Source organism: Phragmites australis, chromosome 4 (genome assembly GCF_958298935.1).
Source record: "Phragmites australis chromosome 4, lpPhrAust1.1, whole genome shotgun sequence".
Classification (NCBI taxonomy): Eukaryota; Viridiplantae; Streptophyta; class Magnoliopsida; order Poales; family Poaceae; genus Phragmites; species Phragmites australis.
Genome location: NC_084924.1, coordinates 29407523 through 29429115, shown reverse-complemented (window position 1 = coordinate 29429115; position 21593 = coordinate 29407523). Strand labels below are relative to the sequence as shown.

The window sequence follows — 21593 nt, the reverse complement described above, 5'->3', positions numbered from 1 at the left end:
TGTATATTTGCATGTGTCGAGTCGAGATCGGGTACAAGTGGATTGATCATATGTTGAATGCATTACTTCTACCTTGAATTGTTGTTTATCCTTTCCTTGTCGCCTTGAGTATGTTGTTGGTGTGTAGATTACAAGTTATATCGAAATGCTTAGCAATGCATAGGTCATTCGATAGAAGTCAAGTGGTGAATTGTTTCATCATTCGTGAGCTATAGGCTTAATTGTTGTTCACAATAATTTTTAACCTTGATGGGTTGTTGATGATGGTTATACGATTGGTGAGAATGAGACGAGACGTGGGTGGTGCTAGGAGGTATTTACCCTACCCGGATGTGGAGTTCCCTTGGGTAGGTCGGGAGAGGAAACCGGACACCGTAGACCGCTTGTATCGTTTAAGCATCGATCGTCGGTGTAGTTAGCTTTAGCACTTACCGTACTCACCACATGCCGATTTAATGGTAAGGCGAGCCAAATACCTTTGTAGCTATGGTAATTTTGGGCCTGAACATCGACGGTGTGTGCGGGCGGGCTTGTAGTGGTACTAGTTTTCTTCGGGAGTAGTTCTAGTACCGCCGCACGATCGATGCATGTTTCAAATGATAGGGGCTTATTGGGAAAGGTTGATATGAGTACCCCCTTGTATGGATCTGTGTGGTCATGTAAGCCGTATGGTCCTCAAGTTGTGTGGGTCCAGGAGTATCCCCCTGCAAGGTGTAAAAACATTTCAAAATGCCACGCTCTCGATCATGATCATGCTTCTGTCCATCTCCATCAGTCGTAGAGTTTTCTCTTGTGGTTGATGGTTGGATTTTGTGAGAGATGGTTGAGTTGGTCCTTGTTACATGTATGTTCTTATGGTTCCAGTTATTTATGTTCAGTTGGTTATGGCAGGGTAGAGTTATGTTGCTGTTGGTTAAGTTAGTTGCTCATACATATGTGTCCAGGTTGCTTACCGCTTATGTTTAACTTAACCATGTGGCTTTTCCTTGCTAATGGCTCAATGCATAATCCTTGGAGTCGAGCTATGTATATGTGCTCTATATGGTTTAAGTCTTGCGACTACCTTCGTACTCATGCGTGCGTTTTCAGGTGCTGCTGGTGAGTATGAGCCGATGTTTGGTTACTTCGTGCCTGCTGATCGGACAAGAGTAGTGCAACCTACTCTCGAAGGTCGTGCTTTTGGGGTGGAGCCTAAGGGCATGTGGCTCCACTCTCTTTTGTTGTAGGTTTATGTTTTCGCTGCGTAGTTGTTGTTGCCTTTTGTTGTAAATTGGTGGAAATGGTTGCATGCTTAAGAACTTGTAATAGAAATGTTAATTACTTGCTCTTTCTTAAGCTATGTTGTGATGCTAATTGTTGGAAGGCGTGTGTTCCGATCTTGGGCACAAAACATGTGCCGGGATTACCGGGATGATAATCTGGTTAATCATCGTGGGTGCGATTATGAATAATGATCCTCCTGGTGATTAATTAGAATATTATTTGGACAGTTACCTACAGCTGCCGATGAGAAGTTGTGTTTGATATTGAGGACTTTTGTATCTCAAGGTATCACCTCTCAAAGGGGTTCGACGCTTTCAAGTCTGAGGGAAGTTGGTGCCTCGTTATGTAGGGCCTTTCCAAATCATTGCTCGGTGTGGAGATGTGGCCTATCAATTGGACATGCCTCCGTCCCTCTCTGCCATTCACAATGTGTCTCATGGCTTGCAAATAAAGAAATGTCTTCGAATTCCAACCGAAGTCATTGAAGTTGCAAATCAAGAATTGCAACCGGATCTCTCATATTGTGAGCAACCAATTCGAATCTTGGATCAAGTAGAACACATGACTCGGCGGCACTCTATTAAGTTCATCAAAGTCCAATGGAGCAACCACACCGAGGACAAAGCAACTTAGGAGCGTGAGGATAAAATCCGCTCTAAATATCTCAAATTTTTTGAGAACTTGTAAATGTCATTGTAATTTTGCAGAATTACAGTGTCTCACATGTCTATAATTATCAACATGTCGAATGGAAAGTTTGTTCCTAAAGGATCGCACTTAGAAACCTTTCAAACTAGGAGAACATACTCCTGGCGGTCTAGCCACTGTTGATCTGTTCGTCTAAACGCCAGAGGCATTTAGAACCCAAAACTCTTTGTTCCCGAGCGGTCTCATCGCCCCAGGCTCACGGTCTAACCGTTGGTGGGTGGTCTGATAGCTAACATAACATCAGTCCGACCGATACAGTTCAAAACTCTGTGTATAGATTCCGGTCTGACCATCGTTTATGCGGTCTAACAGAGTCATGATCTGACCAAGCTTAGTTGTGGTCTGACCGCCAGCTCATGTGAAGGCCCAATGACTATCATTTCGTTCTGTTGATGAAATTCAACAAACTTCTTTTTCGTTTGTGGGAGATTCCCTTCCACTTCATCACCATCACCTTTTTCCCTCTTTGCCGAATCTCGGGTCAAGATTCTTTCTAAGGGGGGCAAATTTGTCACGTCCCAATACGCCAATCACGTGATTAAGCATTCATAATCATTATGGTATTTATGTCTATTCATATTTTTTTGATAACTTGAGTTTAAACATGGTTCAAAAGTACTTGGAGGTAGTTTAGAGCCCTTTAGGAAAACCCTATATGCCTTGGAGATGAAGAAGAATAGAAATAGGGGAAAATTAGGAAATTTCAGCAAAAGACCATTCTCAAGGTCTGACTAGGATTCCCCATGGTTTGATCGCCAAGGGGCAGCCACGTCGCTTGCCACATGGGCTTCCCACGGTCTAACCACTATAGCGCAGAGGCTCCACTTAAGCAAATCGGCCAACTCTCTCTTAGTCACTCTCTCTCACACTCTCACTCTAACTCACTCCTTCACCCACACCAAGAGAGAGAGAGAGATGACCTCGATGTCCACGATGACCGGAGATCGATAGAGGGGACTTCCTCAAGCTCCCCAAAGGCTTCCTTGAGTTCATCCCCTTCACCCTTGTTGTCGGTGAAGTTTCCACGCGCTCATCCACCTCAAACCGCAAACCACGCTGGAGCCCGATCTCCGAATCGGAGCTTCCTTGGAGTGTCCCCTCTAATAGAAAGCTTCCCTACACTAAGGTGAGGCATCCTCTACTGATTCTCTGTCATTTCCAAGCTTGAGTTGGTCCCCATGTCATTTAGACCCAAGCTTAACCCTACCCTTAGGCTTATCCATGGAGTATTTTGAGTTTAGCTCAGTGAATGTTGTCCAAATCACTTTAGAAACACTCCACTCGCTGGGGCCTTCGCTGACAACCTCACAAAGGTGCTACCAGCAAGGTCTCGCAGTTTGAATGCTGACTAGGCCAGTCTGACCGCCGGTTAAGAAAATCAAAACCCCAATCAAACCCAAAGTCAGGAGTCAGACCACCATTGACCGGTCTGACCGTAGAACCTCACGGTTTGACCGCCAGATGCCAAAACCTTTCACACAATGGCGATTTGACCGCTAGCCACTTAAAGCTATATGCACTTAGGTTGTCTTATCCAGAGTTCCAAACTACAGAACCCTAGTCATTTGGTAGTATTTTGCAAATGTTTTCAAAACGCGGTGCTCTATTAATTTTCAAGCATGCATCATATCCACACTTTTCCAATGTTTCTTTATTTTTGTAATGCATTCCAGATTTGTTTAGAGAGCGTTACGCCAACGGTCCAAGCAAGTGAAGGAGACGCCAATCTACCGGAGTTCTGTGAGTGTTTCACCAGGAGTATCAAGCAACCACCAGAGCAGCAAGACAAGCATATAAGCATATTCAACCTGCTACATGGATCTCGTGTTTTATAACTTAATAAATTACACTTTATGTATGTTTGCATGAGTAGTGAGTCTATTGTCGGGTTTTGATGAGTAGAACCTATGTTTATGAATTGCATTACCTCTATCTTGAGTTGTTGATTATCCATATCCTTGTAACCTTGATAACATTGTAAATGTCTAACTTACAAATTATTCAGAATGTTTAGCAATGCATAGGTCCTCAGTAGAAGATGAGCAATGGTTCAACTATTGTTCGCAAGCTTAGGGCTTACTTATTATTTACAAACACAATGACAATGATGTGGGTTGTATGAGATGTGAGAATGAGGCAAGATGTGGGCAGTGCTAGAGGTATCTTCTGCACCGAAGGAGTTCCTCGGTGTACTTCAGGAGAGCAGCCTGGATGCCATAGACCACTTGTATCATTTAAGCACCGTCCATCGGTGTAGTTAGCTTTAGCACTTTTCGAACTTACTACATGTCGCATATGAGAATGCCGAATACCTTTGTAGCTGTGGCCTTTTGGCGCGTGGGCATAATATGCTTGTAGGGATATCTAGTTTGCTCCGAGAGTACTTCTGAATGACCCCCGCACCTATTGGCGTATGATCAAATGGTTGAGGCTTATTAGTAAAGGTTGACACGAGTAACGCCTTACGTGAGCCTATGTGGACACGTGAGCCGTATGGTCCTCGAGACGTGTATGTAAAGAAGTACCCCCTGCAGGGTGTAAAAATAATTCAAATTGTCACACTCTCGGTCATAAGCATACTTCTGTCCATTTGCATCGGTCGTAGAGTTTCCGAATTCGTGCATGTGTGATATGGGATGGTGTCTCGGGGATGGTTGGAAATGATTATTGATTACATGAGATTTTTCCGATTACATTTATGTTCAAGTTGTTAGTTGCAGGGTAGGAAGGCACTTTTGATTAAGTATAGATGCTCACACACATGTGTCTAAGTTGCTTACGCTTATGAATTTACTTAACCTTGTGAACTACTCCATACTAATGACTTAAATGCATAATCTTTGAAGTCAAGTTATTATATGTACCTATTAGGGATTAAGTCTTGCGAGTACCTTCGTACTCACGCTGCTCTTTCAAATTCTATCGGTAAGGAGGAGCTTGTGTTTAGCTACTTCATACCTGCCGATGTAGATAGTGGGAATGAGTAGTATAAACTACTCGTGTGCTTTTAGATGGAACCTAAGGGCATATGGCTTCACCTTGCTTTTGATGTTGATAGGTGTTACTTTTTCATTGCGTAGTTTCTCTTATTTTTTGTTGTAAATTATTGTAAATGGTTGAATGCTTAAGAACTTATAATATAATTTAATTACTCGCTCTTTCTTAAGTTTTTTTTATGCTATATGTAGGAAAGCCATGTGTTTCGATCTTGGGCACAAAACACGTGCCGGGACTACCGAGATAATATTCTGATTAATTATCATGGTCGTGATTAAGCAAATAATTAATCTGATGATTAATTAGAATACTATTTAGATGGTTCCTCACAGTGACCGAAAGAGGGGCTTGTAGTGAGATCTTGCCTTTGTGACTCTACCCACTTGAGGTCTTGGTGGCTCAAGAGGGTTGTGACCTGGTGCCATCCGGGAGCATATGTTTGATGGAGCTGCAACATTAACTAGAGGTGGTATTTATATATCGATACCACAGGATAAAAATCTGTTGTGCCAAGTTTGCTCTCTCTATCTTATTTATGTTTCTATATTTACATAGTTACAATTTACCTTTTTAAATAGGTTGTAATCTTTTTTAAAAAGTAGAGTAGACACACTAGATAAATCGAAAGCACATTTAGATAGAAATTAATATAGATTTATCTTGTTAAATTTTTAAAACTAATTAATTTTAAATATCATAATTCATCCCCTCTTATGATATCACCAATCCCTACGGTATGGTATTTAAAAAATCGTACTCACACTGACTCTACCGCCGCACCAATAGATGCTTCCTAATTTCTAGCTACCGAGATTTTCAAAATCTTCTCTTGCAAATTTCATATCACATTTACACTTTTAGACGTGCCTCTAGGATTGAAGGAGTAATGAAGTAACCGAGCACCAAAACATTGAAAAAGTGTTTCACCACGCTGCACTACCATATCCCACCATAGTGTCAAAGGAGGGCCAACAATTTAACCATTACACACGGGGCCACACTTGGGCTGTCATAACTAGGTCAGGTTGCTCTGTAGCACATGGGAGGGGGAAATTTCACAACGTGGTGCGCACTTATGGTCTATTAAAATCATTTATTTATATTGAGATTCGTACGAAAAAATTAGGTGAAAAATTTTATAAGAGGATTAATAAATAGATAAATATAAGGTAGAAAAAATGGACAGCTGAAATACACGATACATGCGTACCATATTACAAAGTTAGCACGTGCCAAAGAACTATTGCTATTACAATATTCATCTCTCGTCATTTAGGTTCCCCGAAGCTCCATGATTAATTACCATCCGAACTCACATGCTACCGCAAATAAAGATGGAAATCAATAGAAAATCAAATTGCATAGTATTTGCATCCACAGATCGCCCATGCAGTTCACCCAACAAATGGGACCAAAATTTCGGTAATGGACAAAGCAAGAAACGACGGAACAAGGGACCCCGGATAAAGTCGTGTGTATATATATATGTGCATGAATACAAACACATATGATGAGATAATCACTTATAATTCACACTTTATATAACCACGTTGTTGGTCCATCGTATCCCTCACTGTGCAGTCTTTACATCATCTGTTCTTTACATGTGTGGTAAACATTTTAATCACACAAACGTATTTGCTCGACAGAAAAATAACAATTAAAAGAGGGGGAAACAAAATCAAGGAACAGCAGAAGAAACGCTTGTAGTAATGTGCAGTGCATCATGGTAGTCGATCGATCAGGCTTGGCCAGTAATTTGCAGAGATTAACAGTTGCTGCTTTCGCTGGTTCTTGAGTGATTGATGGATTAACGCCAGTTGCTTAGACCATGGACGTCGAATTGCACCGCGACGACGTCATCCTTGCCGCCACCGCCGTAGACGCATTGCCCCTGCAGGGCACCCTGCTGGCACGCGGCGTCCTGGAAGGCGCCGTCGAAGTACTCCGACCACCTGAGCTCGTCCAGCGCGCCGGCGTAGCTGTCGACGTGGCTGGCCTCGCCTAGGGTGTTTTGCCCGAGCTCCAGCCACGGCAGGTAACCGGCGCCGGCAATGTTGGCGGTGCACTGCTCGGCATCTGGCATCGAGGTCAGCGTGCTGGAACTGGACGCCGACGGGACGACCGGCGCCGGCATGGAGCCGCAGTGCTGCTGCAGCACGTCCAAGTTGAAGCAGCCCGCCTGGAGGTAGCCTGACCTTGACAGCGACGACGGCACGGCGTTGCCGGCGATGGGCAAGTCCAGCGGTAGCTTTACGCCGTCCAGCATTGGCTCCGCGAGCGGCGCTTGGAGTGGCGTCGTCGTGGGGATGAGGTCGGCGTCGCCGAACACCACGCGGCAGGAGCTGGTGGTGGCCGCGGCGGCGGGTTCCGGGAGCGGCTGGTGGGTGGCGGGGTCGATGCCGCGCTCCCTGAGCCTCTTCTTGATGTACGAGTTCCAGAAGTTCTTGACCTCGTTGTCCGTCCTCCCAGGAAGCTGCGCCGCAATCTGAGACCACCTGACCATGTCACCATGCAAGCTTAGGTTCTCCATTGTTGATTGCCATGCTCATGCAACAAAAACTGAAGAGCAATTGCCAAAAGATGATGACAGCTTACTTGTTTCCCAGCATGGAATGGAGGTGTATGATGAGGTCCTCCTCCTCCTGCGAGAATGTTCCCCTCTTGAGGTCTGGCCTCAGGTAGTTTATCCACCTCAGCCTGCAGCTCTTGCCACACCTCTCAAGGCCTGAACAAATTAGCCAAACAACAATGCACCAAATTTAGCCAAGACTAGAGTAGTGACACTACTGAACTAGTACTACTGACCTAATAGGACTAATGTATAATACGATGCTTCTTGGTTCTTCGATCGCACTTACTAAAGCAACGCACAGTATATGCATGGTGCATTCTAGTCACATATTATACACTATTTCTGTGCATACATAAGTGGCAAATAAACTAGTATAATACCTGAGAGCTTCGGGACAGAGCTCCAGCAGCCGTGGCCGTACTTGGCAATGTGGCTCATGAGCTTCTCGTCCTCCTCGGGCGACCAGAGCCCTCTCCTCAGCTTCTTCTTGTGGCAGCACGACCGCTTCGCCATGCCGGACCAGCTGCCTAGGTAACCCCGTCGAGGACGTCTCCGTCGGCCTCTCGTCGCCAACCGAAATGATCTTGACGAGGAGCGGAGATATGATGGTGGCTGGGGAGGAAGGAGAGGGAGAGGAGGTATAAAACAGGCCAACCGGTGTGAGAAGGCAGAGGCCAGGCCAGGCAAAGCTTGGAAGGGAAGAGGGAGGTCGCTCTCAGGTAGGTGCCAGTACAGTGCAGCGTCCTCGACCGTTCCCCTGCTGCCTTTACCAGTGCATCGGAACAACGGCGCGCGCCCACATTTTGCTCCGCTGCACGTTTGCACAGCTTGCGTTTCTCTTCGCTTTGGTCGCTGTGGGATAGATCGATATAGGCCCGGCCGGGAAATGAATAAAGTTGGCCACACAGCTGTGGTGGCGCAGTTGACCCCCGGCCCTCCCTCTTAATTAATTGGTGAGATTTCAGCCACACTCACCTCTGACATGAGTTAAAAGGAAGAGGGACTTTCGGGTTCAGGTTTTGGAAGGATTATATGGATTCGAGACTTAGAGGAAACTTTGGGAGAAGCAGGCTGGGGATGCGGGTTATGGGTGTTACGGCGAGGCGGTGGGTACATCGCAAGCTATGGGAGGCGGAGGACTTCCTGTGGCCTAGGTTAGAGCCACTACTATAAAAACTATTTTTAGAGGCCGTTGATAACTCGTTTTTACATGCGTTTAGCGTATCTGCTTGTAATCAAAGGTCTGTGATTTTTACAGGCATAAAAAAGTTGTCTGTGAAAATCTATTACTACAGACGTAAAAGAGCCGCATGTGAAAATCTATTGCTACAGACGGTTCACTTAAGAAACCGCCTGTGAAAATAGATATCCACATGCAGTTCCTTAAGCGGGCCACCTATAGAAACCGATTTTCATATGTGGTTCCTTAAGCAAACCGCATGTAGAAATTAATTTTCACAGACAAATTCTTAAGCGGACCGCCTATAATAATTGGTTCCCGAATCGATATATTTATTCGGAGAAAAACAATTTTTTTAACCGACCATACACCCCCCATGGTCGCGACGTCGCAAGTCACAAATCACGCAATTTTTCGCACGAATACACGCGCGTTCGGTTCTTAGCACTCGAATCCAGGATCTCTCAGCTCATGCGAACCTTTCTTACCATCCCACTAGAGAACTACTAGTGATATTAACACCATATGCAATCCTTTTGATATCTTCTATCTGAAACTTCAAATTATTATTTGAGCATCTAAATGACTTTGAATGAAAAACTTTTTAACTACAAAGTTGTAGATCTCGTCAAGGGCTACAATTTTTATATAGATTTTATACTCATCAACTTAGTATGAAAAAGATATGAATTTTTTAAGATACGTTACCATTTATTTTTATGGAGCATTTGTACAAGTGGTTCATAAGGAACCGTCTGTAGAAATGAGTGGTAATATATCTTAAAAAATTCATATCTTTTTCATACTAAATTAGATGAGCACAAGTTCTATATGAAAATTGTAGCTCTAGACGAGATCTAGTTTTTCATTTGAAGTCATTTAGAAGCTCAAATAATGGTTTGAAACTTCAAACGATTATTTGGATATATAAATAACTTTAAATGAAAAATATTTCAACTACAAAGTTGTAGATCTCGTCGAGTGGTACAATTTTTATATAAAGTTTGTCCTCATCTGAATTTATATGAAAAAGTTATAATTTTTTAAGATAACCGGTCACTTATTTTCACATGCGATTCCTTATGTGAACCGCCGATGGAAATGACCCATTTTCACGAACGGTTCACATAAAGAACCGTCTATGAAAATAATATTTTACACAGGTGGTTCCTTATAATAGTCGTATGTGATAATCATCACATTTTTAGAGGCGGTTCATGTAAGAAACCGTCTGTGAAAATATATTTTTACGAGTGATCCATAATCACAGCGGATCTCCGCTAACTATACAGACAGTTTTTCAAATGAACCGCCTATGAAAATGCACTCTTGGTATCTCAAAAAATAGTTTTTTTAGTGTGTGGGGGCGTCACAGCACACCAGGTTAGCATGCTGAGGGCTATAGAAGCAAATCTAGCAGTGTCCTTGCCATCAAAGATGGGTTGGGTGGGGGTAGAGGCAGGGGCGAGGTGGGGGAGGAGCGGGGTGAAAGCTTGAGAAAGAATAATGATGTGAAAGGAAGACAAATAACCTCACAATTTAGTCGAAGGTTAAAGACAATATATCATCGATCGGATCCGTATTCAGTGGCCAAGACTTGTCGACTAAAAAGAGCATCGATTTCATACGTCCGAAGTTTAGCAGCTGCCCCAATTAATTTTTTCCCCTTTCCATCTTTCTTTCTTTCTTTCTTTCTGATGCATGCATGATATCTTCACTCACCTTGCTTTTCCTTAATCATTATAGTACCTACCGACTCAGTTCCCAAATGTACTGTCGTGCTTAGAGATATCAGAACGTGTGCAGTAAAAAAATACAAAAAATTATCATTAATGTGCCAAAAGTATTGTGATTTGTCACATGATAAAAAATATAACTATTGGATTTGTGATGAAAATACTTTCAAATTACAGTATTTTTCAAGTTTTTCAACGTTTACCCCAACGCCCCCCCCCCCCCTCCCAAAAAAGAACCTTTGCCGAAGCGAAAGGAGGCCCAATGGATGTCTCTCCGACGTGAAATATCGATTGGATACACTGGTAAACACGTGGAATACCATTATTGCTAGCATGCGTAGCGGCACTGCTAATCCACGCGCGAGGAGGCGTCCGTGCACCACCTGACAGCCCCTAATTTCCTTTTTTGAAAGCTTTTTTCCTTTCCGTCTTTTCTTTTTTAGAAATTTTTCTAAAGAAAATTCTGTCAAAATTTTGAGAAAAAATTTTACACGAGAAAATTTTGGTTTAAAGTTTTGAGAAAAAAATTAAGAGCCCCGTGCACCAGGCGTGCGCTCGGCCGCAGAACAAGATTTTCGCATGCGTAGGCCTCTATACGTGCTGGAGCTGTCATGCACGTCACGTAAATGTCGCAACATGCATGTTTACATATTGGCATAAGGTTCCTGCATGTCTTTCACGTACGTACGTGTGTAGTTTCCCAGCTGTAGTATTAATTTTCGCGACATACTGACATGCATGCCTGCATCTGTTACGTCGTGTGTCCATGGAGATGCCCGTACATATGCGCAGTTTTCAAACCAACCGGCAGAGCTGGTAATTATATTAATAAGAACAAAAGCTTAACAGACTGACGACGCTCAATTAATTAAAAAACTGAGTAAAAACCAGCTCCGTAGCTAAACTAATCTAAGCCATCGCAACACCTAACCATCTACACTAGGTCTGAGATTGTCAACCTTGCCGTTGGACAGCCCAATGTCCGACGCAATGGCCAAACCCAAAAAATACGAGGAAGAACAACTCCGGGACAAGGCATCCAAGGAGGTAACGACGTCAAAGACGTCATCGTCGCCCATCCGAAACAACCGGAGTTGGTTTTCACCTAGGGAGCCTCCTAGAGAAGACAGGAAACACTGCAACACCGCCTCCAATGAGAGAAATGGTGCCCATGGATGTTGTTGGCACCAGCGTTGACATGAGGCCAAAATAGGGCTTTTGCCAAGTGTTCCTGCCTCTAATCGTGAAGAGGGGGGCAAACACGGTCGAACCATAAGCGCAAAGTAGCCCCCTTAATCACACTAAATCCAACGAGCCAACACCACATTGCAGAGCTCCCTTGCAGACTAGATCCGGGGGAATGAGAGAGATCTAGCAAAGGGAGGAGCCTGCAAGATACCAGGACTAGGACAAGCGTCGTGAGGAGAGGCACAAAACACTGCAGCAGCGGAGTATCAAGGAGAGCTATAGAAATGGCAAGGATGGCCGCCCAATCATGTCCACATACAGATCCATGCCGGGGCGTGAAGATCCTGGCATCGTGTACCTTCAAGCCACCGCGCACACCGAGAGCGTAGGATCTGACTACCATACCACTGCAAGGTAGCCGCGCTGTGCTGCTGGGGGCAAGAAACCGCCCGCCGCGCCACCGAGCATGCGTTACGGACCTCCGAACTGTCAGAACACATGGATCTAGCTATCGAGGGCATCGATCCAACCGCCACACATCGGGCCACCACATCACGTCGTCGATTACACGGATCCTACCGCCGCGCCATTGGTTACATAGATCCGGCCACCGGTCGTGTGGATCTGAACTCTACGCGCGCCACAAACTCATCAGGCTCAACAAACGGAACCATGACCTTGCAAAGAGGAGGATGTGAGGGAGAGAGAGGAGAAGAGCGGGAGCCACAATGGCCGTCGCTTGGCGTCATGGTTGGCCACCACAGCCGAACAGTCAGCAATGGCAGCGGAGGACACACCGAGAGTGCTGCCGAGGTTGGGAGGTGGGAGTGGGGGTCATCCCTGAGTGGCCTCAGGAGGTGATGGGAGGGCCCAGATAGTTTCCACTTGAGCCCCGGTATATGCGCACTTTAATTGTTGCTTATGTAGCTAGCGACCTACTTAAGCAGACAAGCTATAAATCTTCTTTGGATCGATCGTGACAGGATTGACAGTTGTGCGTTACCTACAAGCTAAGCCATGCATTGCGGTTGCTCCCTGTTCCTTTTTTTATATTTGCTCCATGCCTTCTTTTTTTATGTACACCCTCATCTATCTTATCGGCGTCGACACGATCAGGGACGAATTATGTATGCATGTTGAAGTGGCGCACCCCATCATTTTTATTCTAGCTTCATACCTTACATGCATGATACATGACATTTAATTTATTTCTTTTCTGATAGGTTGTTATGAGCCTCAAAAGTTGTATATGAATCCACCGATTACTAAATGTATGTGGCAAAATTAGATACTTCTTCACTTTTGATGGTCAAACTAAGAACGGTTGTTCACTTCACGGCACCTTCTAGGGTATCTCAAAATTATAATATCAAAAGCATTCCTTTTCTTGAGTAATCTCAAAAATGCAAACTAAAGGTTTGATTCCTGCCCATCCACTATAAATATAATGCAAACTATATGTAATTGTGTACCTAGTATAATATTAACTTGCATTCATTGGGCATGCGTCTTTGTTTTCCTTTTTGAATGTAAATTAGTTGGACAGTTGATGATTTAATGAGCTCCCGTACAGAACTCCTGTTGTAAACAGATCAATTAGTTGTAGTGTTATATTACAATAAACACTACAATAAAATAGGTCATCACACTAGATCATAAGTGCTGGCTAGGCTAAAAATGGCAATGATGAAGTATCAGTACTGTCGGAGGATGAGCTCCGCAAGCGGGGATCCTGATGGACCCTCTTTGAGATTTGGCCGGGGGCTGACTCTGGATCTACCTCATACGTGGATTTAATGTGAATATGTGAGATGTAGATGGGACGAATGATCATCTGCTAGTGAGAGTAAATGCTCAAGGGATTTTAGACAGGTTCGGGCCGCACGGAACCTAATATCCTACTCCTGTGTGTATGCTATTAATGCTCTTGGAATGCCTCTCTATGAATCTCTATATTACAAGGTTTTTTGTCTAAGTCTAGAGCTTTGGTCTTTCTTCGAGCTTGGTGAACCTCTGCTCAGCTTCTCAGACTTGTAAGACCTTTTGCCGTATGCTCTAGCTTGTTCTGGCCTGTTAGGCTTGTTGTTGTATCCTTCTCCAGAGTGCACCCCCTTTATCCTGTTGGAGGAGGCTCGGCGTGCCCAGAAACGGGGGCACGAGTTCCCATGAGCCATAAATGGAAAGCAACCATCATGGGGCTACAGTTTGATGTTACAGGGGGTTGAAAATGCGCTTTCGACCGGTCCTGTCGCTCATTACGCCAACTTTAGCAGGTGTAGGGGGGCCCATCGGGCAGCCGCCAAACAACCCCGCATGCCCGCTCGGTCAGAGCTGGTCTGACATAGCAGGGGGCAGGCGATACGCCTCGAGCCCAGCGACGATATCTCCAAGCTGTTTCCCTTATGGGCCCCGCAGGGTGACGTGCGATGGGATCCGTCGCATTAAATGTCCCCACGCCTTCCTGCCAGGCGGTGGCAGGGCCTGACGTACTCAGTACGACAGGCGTGGGGGGGGAGTGGTTGGAAGTGACAGGCCACGCTCCCTCTTAAATGCAGCATCGGGTATCTCACCAATTGACACTTCACCATTGAGCCCTTGTGGGGTCCACCGGCAAGGGGCTTCTCAAGTCCTCGGGGAACTCTGGGTGCTCGGGGACAACTGTTCATAGCCCCGAGCGCCCCCTCCTGAATTTGTCTCTTCTCGGGTCCTCGGGGAACTCTGGGTACTCGGGGACCACTGTTCATAGCCTCGAGTACCCCTCCCGGAACTGGCTCTTCTCTGGTCCTCGGGGAACTATGGGTACTCGGGGACCACTATTCATGGCCCCGAGCACCCCTCTCGAAACTAGCTCTTCTCGGGTCGTCGGGAAACTCCGAGTACTCGGGGACCACTGTTCATGGCATCGAGCACCCCTCTCGGAACTGGCTCTTCTTGGGTCGTTGGGGAACTCTGGGTACTCGGGGACCACTGTTTATGGCCCCAAGCACCCCTTCTGTAACTGGCTCTTCTCGGTCTTCAGAGAGATAGTCCCCGAGGGAAGGCGCCACGTGGTATTTTGCTGTCCTGGCCTCGGGACTCGGAGATCCCTGGTTCCCATGTCACCGACAAGTACCGGTTCATAATATCCCGTGTTCGATCAAAGATTGAGCTGAGTTGAACCAGCACTGATACTGATACTTCAGCATTGGCTACTAACCATGAGCTGACACTGATACTTAGTATCAGTGCTGATTCATGTTACGGGTCAGCACTGATAAATGTATAGTATATAAGAGACGTCTTCTTCTTTTCTAAGCTCAAACAGGATAGAGAGGACCTCTGTTATGCTAGGCTCCCACCATTTATGCCCAACCTTGACCTTGGAGACTTCAAAATTTGGAAGAATCTACATGTCCAAGGTACTCCAAGGTTAGTAATATGATCTACATTTTATTTTTACTTAGATTTACTTGCTAGATTGCTCTAGGTTTGAAAGTATGTGATTGCTCTATGGTGATGAATTTTGGGAGGAGCTAGAGCTCCAATTGAGCTTTAATTTAGTGAAAATAACAATTTTCTCATTGTAGGGCACATAGAGATGATCTACTTTTCATTTATGATTAGATTTATTTGCTTGATTGGTCTATTTGAATGTATGTGATTATGCTATGGTGACCTAAATCTCCAATTTTATAGTAGTTTTTTAGAAAAAAATACAATTAAAATCACATCTAAATAGATTAAAAGCTAGCTCTAATTTTCTAGTAGTGAATTAGAAAAAAAGATTCAAATCACCTCTAAATAGATCAACATATTGAATATGAATATTGTGCTGTAGGGATGGCATATCTACCTGCTAGTCGCAAGCAATGTGGCAGTATTTAGAAGGTGGGTCCTCTGACCTAAGCCAAGTGCTGGAATATGATGGGCCATCTAACATGGAGCGATCAAGATATGAGGTAATTCGATAAATTAGATATGCTTTTTGAAATATTGCATGGTTATCAGTTCAATTGTTTTTTAATGATTGCTAAAATGTAATGATAATCATAAATTTATAGATGGATCGGACATGGATTTACAAGGTTGACCGTCACAGGCCAGAGTTCTTTCCTGGCATGGAGCCTTTTTTGATGGCTATCACGGTGTACAGGAAGCCAAAAAACAAGCATGATGATCAATATATATGTTTTTTCATACGTTAATTGCAAGAATGAGAAACAGTTCTCAGGCATAGAGCAAATCGTACACACTAGTTTTGCAGGGGTTTCAAGCCTGGCTATATCCACTGGACCGAGTTCGATGAACGTGAGGAGGCTATGCATGAAGAGCAGCCCATAGCCGAAGAAGACGCAGGCAACGAAATGACAGCTGATAAAGACATTGATATGTCAGCATTCAAAGATACTTTTGTCAGCAATGATGATGACAACCTAGACGAAATGTTGTGCAATACAAAGGGACACTTCACCAGTGATAGGTAACATGAAAAGTTCCAGCTCATGATAGAGGACTATAAACACTAGTGTTACCGAGATGTAAGAAAGAGCACAACAAGCTGTAAGTTGTGTTGACATTGCTGCAAATGAAGTCTAGCAATGGTTGGTCTAATAAGAGCTTCAATGAGTTGTTATGATTCTTGAGGGACTTTCTTCCAGAGGGCAACAAGTTGCCTAAAAATACGTACCATGCCAAATAGATTATCTACCTATTAAGGTTCAAAGTAGAGAAAATACATGCATGTCGAAACAATTGCATGCCATATCGCAATGAGGATGAAGACTTGGAAGCGTGTTACATTTGCAGTGCATCATGTTACAAGCGCAACGTTGATGATATCGATAGCGATGACGTATGGGAGAAGAGTAAGGATAAAAGACCCCCCACTAAGATGGTTTGGTGAAGTGATTATTTGCCAACAAAGCGAATGCCAAGTTGATATGATGGCATGCCAAAGGACGCAAGAAAGATGGAATGCTTAGATATCCTACTGACGGAATACAATGGAGGATCTTCAATACAAAATACAAGAAATTCACAGCTGAAGTAGGGAATATAAGATTCGGGTTGAGTACGGATGTGATAAATCCTTTCAGCAACATGAGCAATAGTCATAGCATTTGGCTCGTGACTCTTTGTATCTACAACCTTTTATCTTGGCTGTGTATGAAGTGAAAGTTCCTTATGATGCCTTTAGTAATCAGTGAGCTGAATCAACCTAGCTACGATATTGATGTGCATCTCAAAACATTACTTGAAGATCTCCTTGTACTATGAAAAGATGGCGTACGAGTGTGGGACAAATACAAACGTGAGCATTTCAACCTATGTGCAATGTTATTCCTAATGATCCAAGATTGGTCTGCTCTTGCTAACCTATCAAGACAGACTTTAAAAGGCTATAATGGATGTGTATGGTGCTTGGATGAAACAGGGGTTGTTGTGGCTGAAGAACTATAAGAAAATGATCTACATGGGTCACCGTAGGTTTCTACGCCCAAATCCAACATATCATAGGAATAAAAGAGCTTTTGACGGGACAGTAGAGACTTGTCGAGCTCCAAAAGTTCACACTAGGGAATAGGTATATAAGATGGTAAAGAAGTTAGAGTTATCCTTGGAAAGGGAAAAGGCAGTACAAAATTCCCAGCTGAAAAACTTACTCCTATGTTTAAAAAGAGATCAATTTTTTGGAACCTACCTTATTGGAAGCACTTGATGGTCCGACTCGCAATCGACATCATGCGTATGGAGAAGAACATATTTGATAGCTTAATTGGTACCTTACTGGACATAACTAGCAAAATAAAAGATACACTCAATGCACGGTTGGACCTAGAAGATATGAAGCTAAGGAAAATTTTGCATTGTAAAATCCTAGGCAACGGTACAAAGGAACTTCCCATAGCTTGCTACACCCTAAGCAAGGAAGAGAAGATCAGCCTATGCAGTTGCTGGAATGGAATCAAAGTTTCGGCCGGTTACTCCTCCAATGTAAAGAGATCAGTGAAATAAAAACTTTGAAGTTAGTTGGCATGAATTCCCATGATTGTCACATGATGATAATATAGTTTGTTGCTATTGCAACTAGACGTTTTCTATTGGATAAGGTCTGAAACCCAATCGTAAAGTTGTGTTCATTTTTCAATGCAACTTCACAAAAGGTCATCGATCTGAGCAAACTAACAAAGCTACAAGAAGATATGGTACATACTATATGCCAGATTGAGAGTATTTTCTATCCATCATTTTTTTTACATAATGCCCCATCTCATTGTTCACATTGTGCATGAGATAGAGTACCTTGGCCCTGTGTGTCTGCATTAGATGTATCCTTTCGAAAGATTCATGTCAATTCTGAAAAAATATGTTCGTAACCGAAATCAGCCGGAAGGTTGCATGGCACAAGGCTATGGACTGGAGGAGGTCATCGAGTTCACCATAGACTATATAGATATTAAAGCAATTGGTAAGTTTATATCTCGCCATGAAGGAAGGCTAAAGGGGAAAGGGACTCTAGGTCATAATACAATATGTACCAATGGTTATATTTCATTCACCCAAGCACATTTTGCAGTTTGCAACAATCAGTTGTAGCGGTCATGTATGTCAATATGCACGTGCAAATGCTACGATCCACAAATCCAACAAAATTAGAGGATTGGATCACAAGAGTGCACAGAGATAATTTTAGCAGTTGGTTACATAGACACATGATGGATAAAGATACAGATGATGCACTATTGGAAATGCTGGCTAATGGGCCGTCAACTAAGATTCATACATACAAAGCATATGACATTAACAACTATATATTTTATACGAGAGCACAAGACAACAAGAGCACTAACCAAAATAATGGTGTCCGTATTGATGCCTATGACTGTGATGGCAATAGGGAGACCTACTATGAATTCATAAAGGATATTTGGGATCTTCAATATGGGGAATAGTTGAAGATCCCCCCTATTCCTTTGCTAATGGGTCAGACTCCCAAGTAGAGTTAATACCGACAAGTATGGTATGACTACTGTCAACCTCGAACTTGTCAAATACAGAGAAGAACCACTCATGCTCACCAAAGATGTTACACAAGTCTTCTATGTAAAGGACATAGACCCAGCTAACAAAGAGGAGCACCATGTGGTTCTTCAAGAAAAAAGAAAGATTGTCGGTGTTGAGGATTTCGTCTACGAGGAAGACTACAATCAATTCGATGACCTGCCTCTTTTTAGAGAGAATGTTGACTTGCCTCTCATTGATGACACTAAGGAATGTACCTACATACGCCATGTAAAGAGTGCTGGTTAAAAAACCAGCAGTGAAGACATTTTTCTACTGGCACTCTTATGCCTTTTGTAGTAGTGCATATCAATTAAACACATTCTAGCATAGGAAACATTGATCTCATTCAAGCACACAAATTCATCGATGCAACCCAACCATGACTTAAACTACCATAAGTTCAATGCAATTTCTTGTGCGCACATAAGACTAAAAGACCTATAGTAAGTTAGAGCCCATGCATAAAGGCAACACGGCAATACAAACTCACTAGCAAATGGTTAGTCATCGACTTAGTTAATTAAACCTTAAGCTACTACTAGTTACCACAAGTCTTGATGGACTCAGTTTGAACAAAAGACCAAAAGATGTCCAAAAGTTTTCAAACGTTTGCTACTTCCATTCCTAGCCATGACATTATCAACTATTTGTTTATGAACTTTTAAATGCTAAATGAAACTATTATTCAAGCATTGACTCCAAATAGTATGTGTAACATTATGCTAGTATAAAAACTTTGAATTTTCATATAGATAATTTTTCATTTAGTTGGTGTCACAGACTATGTTATCTTTGAGTATTGTTGAACTCAACTCTGTTATATGTGTATGAGACCTATTAATTCTCTGATAGCTGTTATCTTCTCTTGTTATTTGAATAGATGGAATTTTTATGTAGAAATGGTATGTACAAAATCAGGTCATCGCCCACGGACGTGCCCCATGATATAAGGCTCCTCCTGTGACTAGAATCCAGAGTGAAATGATAACCTGAGTGCATACCTCAACTTGAATCCACATGACGATGATGCTTCGGAGGGTCCGACCATTGATGATGCGCCGGAGGCTCCGACCACTGATGATGCACCGGAGGGTCAATTGTCCGAAGGACCAAGGCGTGGCCGAGGACCCAATAAGATGTATGAGGGATGTTTTGTCATCATGGTGGTCAATTCAATCAGGCAGCCCATAAAACCTTTAGATGTACTCAGGTTGCTCAATGCAGCATGTGGTGTCTCATAAGGGACCACGTCGCAATTACTTATAGAACGTGGAGAGGGAAATGAGGTGACAACTGCATGGTTCCTGATAGCATCAAGGAATTTATGTGGGGCAAGTTGTCTCAAAAGTTTGAGTACCCTGAAGAATGCAACATGGTCATAGAGAAGCATTAGGCCATAGTCATAATGGGCAGAACTTTCAAGAATTTTTTGGGTAAATTGTATAGATATTATCACTTGAAGAGTCAAACGCTATACTGGGATGATTATCCAATGGTGAAAGATTTTTGGAATGATTTTGTGAAGTATAGGGATTTGGAAGAAGCAAAAAAGATAGGTGAAGCAAACAAGGTCAACTCCTAGAAGAACTTATACCCCACAAAATCATCTCACATGGATACGTGAGGAAACTTAATGAGTGGGAAAAGATAGAAGAAGACATAACCAAAAGTAGTGTCACACCTGTGATGGCTAAGTGGATTCCACGAGCAAAGAACTACTTGTACGTCACAGTGGTGCTCTTGCAACTAATGGAAGCTTATGCTTGAAAAGTGAATGAGAACAAGAAGTCAAGCAAAAGATTACAGATGCCCACGTCTAGTATTCTCAATGCTAACCTTGGCACTAGGAAACAGGGAGCACACTGGGTGCACATGAGGCAAGAGTTTGAGGCCTTGGAAGGACAGATTCGAACAAAACATTGATACTTACAAAAAATAAAGAAAAGAAAATATGTTAGAGGTGATGGCCCTTTTAAAAGAACAACTTAATGAGGAGAGACGGATGACAGACACCAAAATAGTAGCGCTATTCAACAAGCCAGGCAAGAGTAGTTAGTCATCGCAGATAATGCTTTGATGACGAGACCTAGTGGTCCTCGATGTAGCTGCGCATCCACAGGGCTTCCAGGAGAATCCTTAATCCGTCACCTTATGGATGACATCACAGAAAGCACATCATACAAGCTTGTCATGCCCACCTTGGGTGTTCCCACCATGGTGGCTAGGGGCCTTGCTAAGTAATGGGTGGAAGGGACTCTATTCAACGGCCGCCCGATACCATAGGGATACGCTAGGGTACTCGCGGATCGTGTAATACATGCGTACCATAAAAGTAAGCTAGATTCCGTGGAGAGGTAAGGGAAATGAGGCTCTCAAAAAATGTAGGCCATTACGTCTTGTGGCGCAAGCGTGACATAGTGTTTGGTGGAGACTCATACGAGTCTAGGTCTAGTTCGGAGTCATCAGACCCACCCAGAAGATCTCCACCTCCTCCATCATTGCCTCCACATCCACCAAGAAGATCTCCACCTCATCTGTCGTCACCTCCAAAGCCACCAAGAAGATCTTCAACCCCTTCAACACCATCGCCTATCCCACTTTAGAAGCTGGTAGCACCTGCACAATCTCAGAAGTCGATGTCATCTTAGAAATTAGCTTCATCATAGCAGCGAGCACCAACTAAGAAGTGGCCAACAGCATCTAAGAAGTCGGCATGTCCTCTGCCTTATGATAAAGCTAATGAGGAAATCAGAAGGGAAGTGAACGCTAGTGACACTGCACACCTCAAACATATTGAACCTAAGAAGAGTGCTATGGATCCAATAATGACCACTAAGTTTCTCCAAAATTTGGCTAGACCTATGGACCCATTGCTAAAATCTAACTATGCACAAATCATGGG

General features: G+C 43.5%; 1 protein-coding gene across 1 annotated transcript; it reads right to left on the bottom strand.

Moving 5' to 3' along the window:
* Positions 1-6476: 6476 nt before the first annotated feature.
* On the bottom strand, positions 6477-8345 carry LOC133914304 (myb-related protein Zm38-like). Its single transcript, XM_062357425.1, has 3 exons — positions 7924-8345; positions 7567-7696; positions 6477-7466 (listed from the first exon to the last, which is right to left on the bottom strand). Exons 1-3 carry the CDS (start codon positions 8054-8056, stop codon positions 6779-6781), a joined length of 951 nt encoding a protein of 316 aa, XP_062213409.1. The 5' UTR covers positions 8057-8345; the 3' UTR covers positions 6477-6778.
* Between the last annotated feature and the right edge of the window lie 13248 nt (positions 8346-21593).

What these genes read in the sequence shown, in the direction of transcription:
- LOC133914304 (XM_062357425.1), bottom strand. Translation starts at nt 8,056, where the DNA reads ATGGCGAAGCGGTCGTGCTGCCACAAGAAGAAGCTGAGGAGAGGGCTC. An exon ending in CTCTGTCCCGAAGCTCTCAG is followed by an intron (nt 7,697 to 7,923) that starts GTATTATACTAG and finishes TAATTTGTTCAG; the next exon opens with GCCTTGAGAGGTGTGGCAAG. An exon ending in CATTCCATGCTGGGAAACAA is followed by an intron (nt 7,467 to 7,566) that starts GTAAGCTGTCAT and finishes TGACATGGTCAG; the next exon opens with GTGGTCTCAGATTGCGGCGC.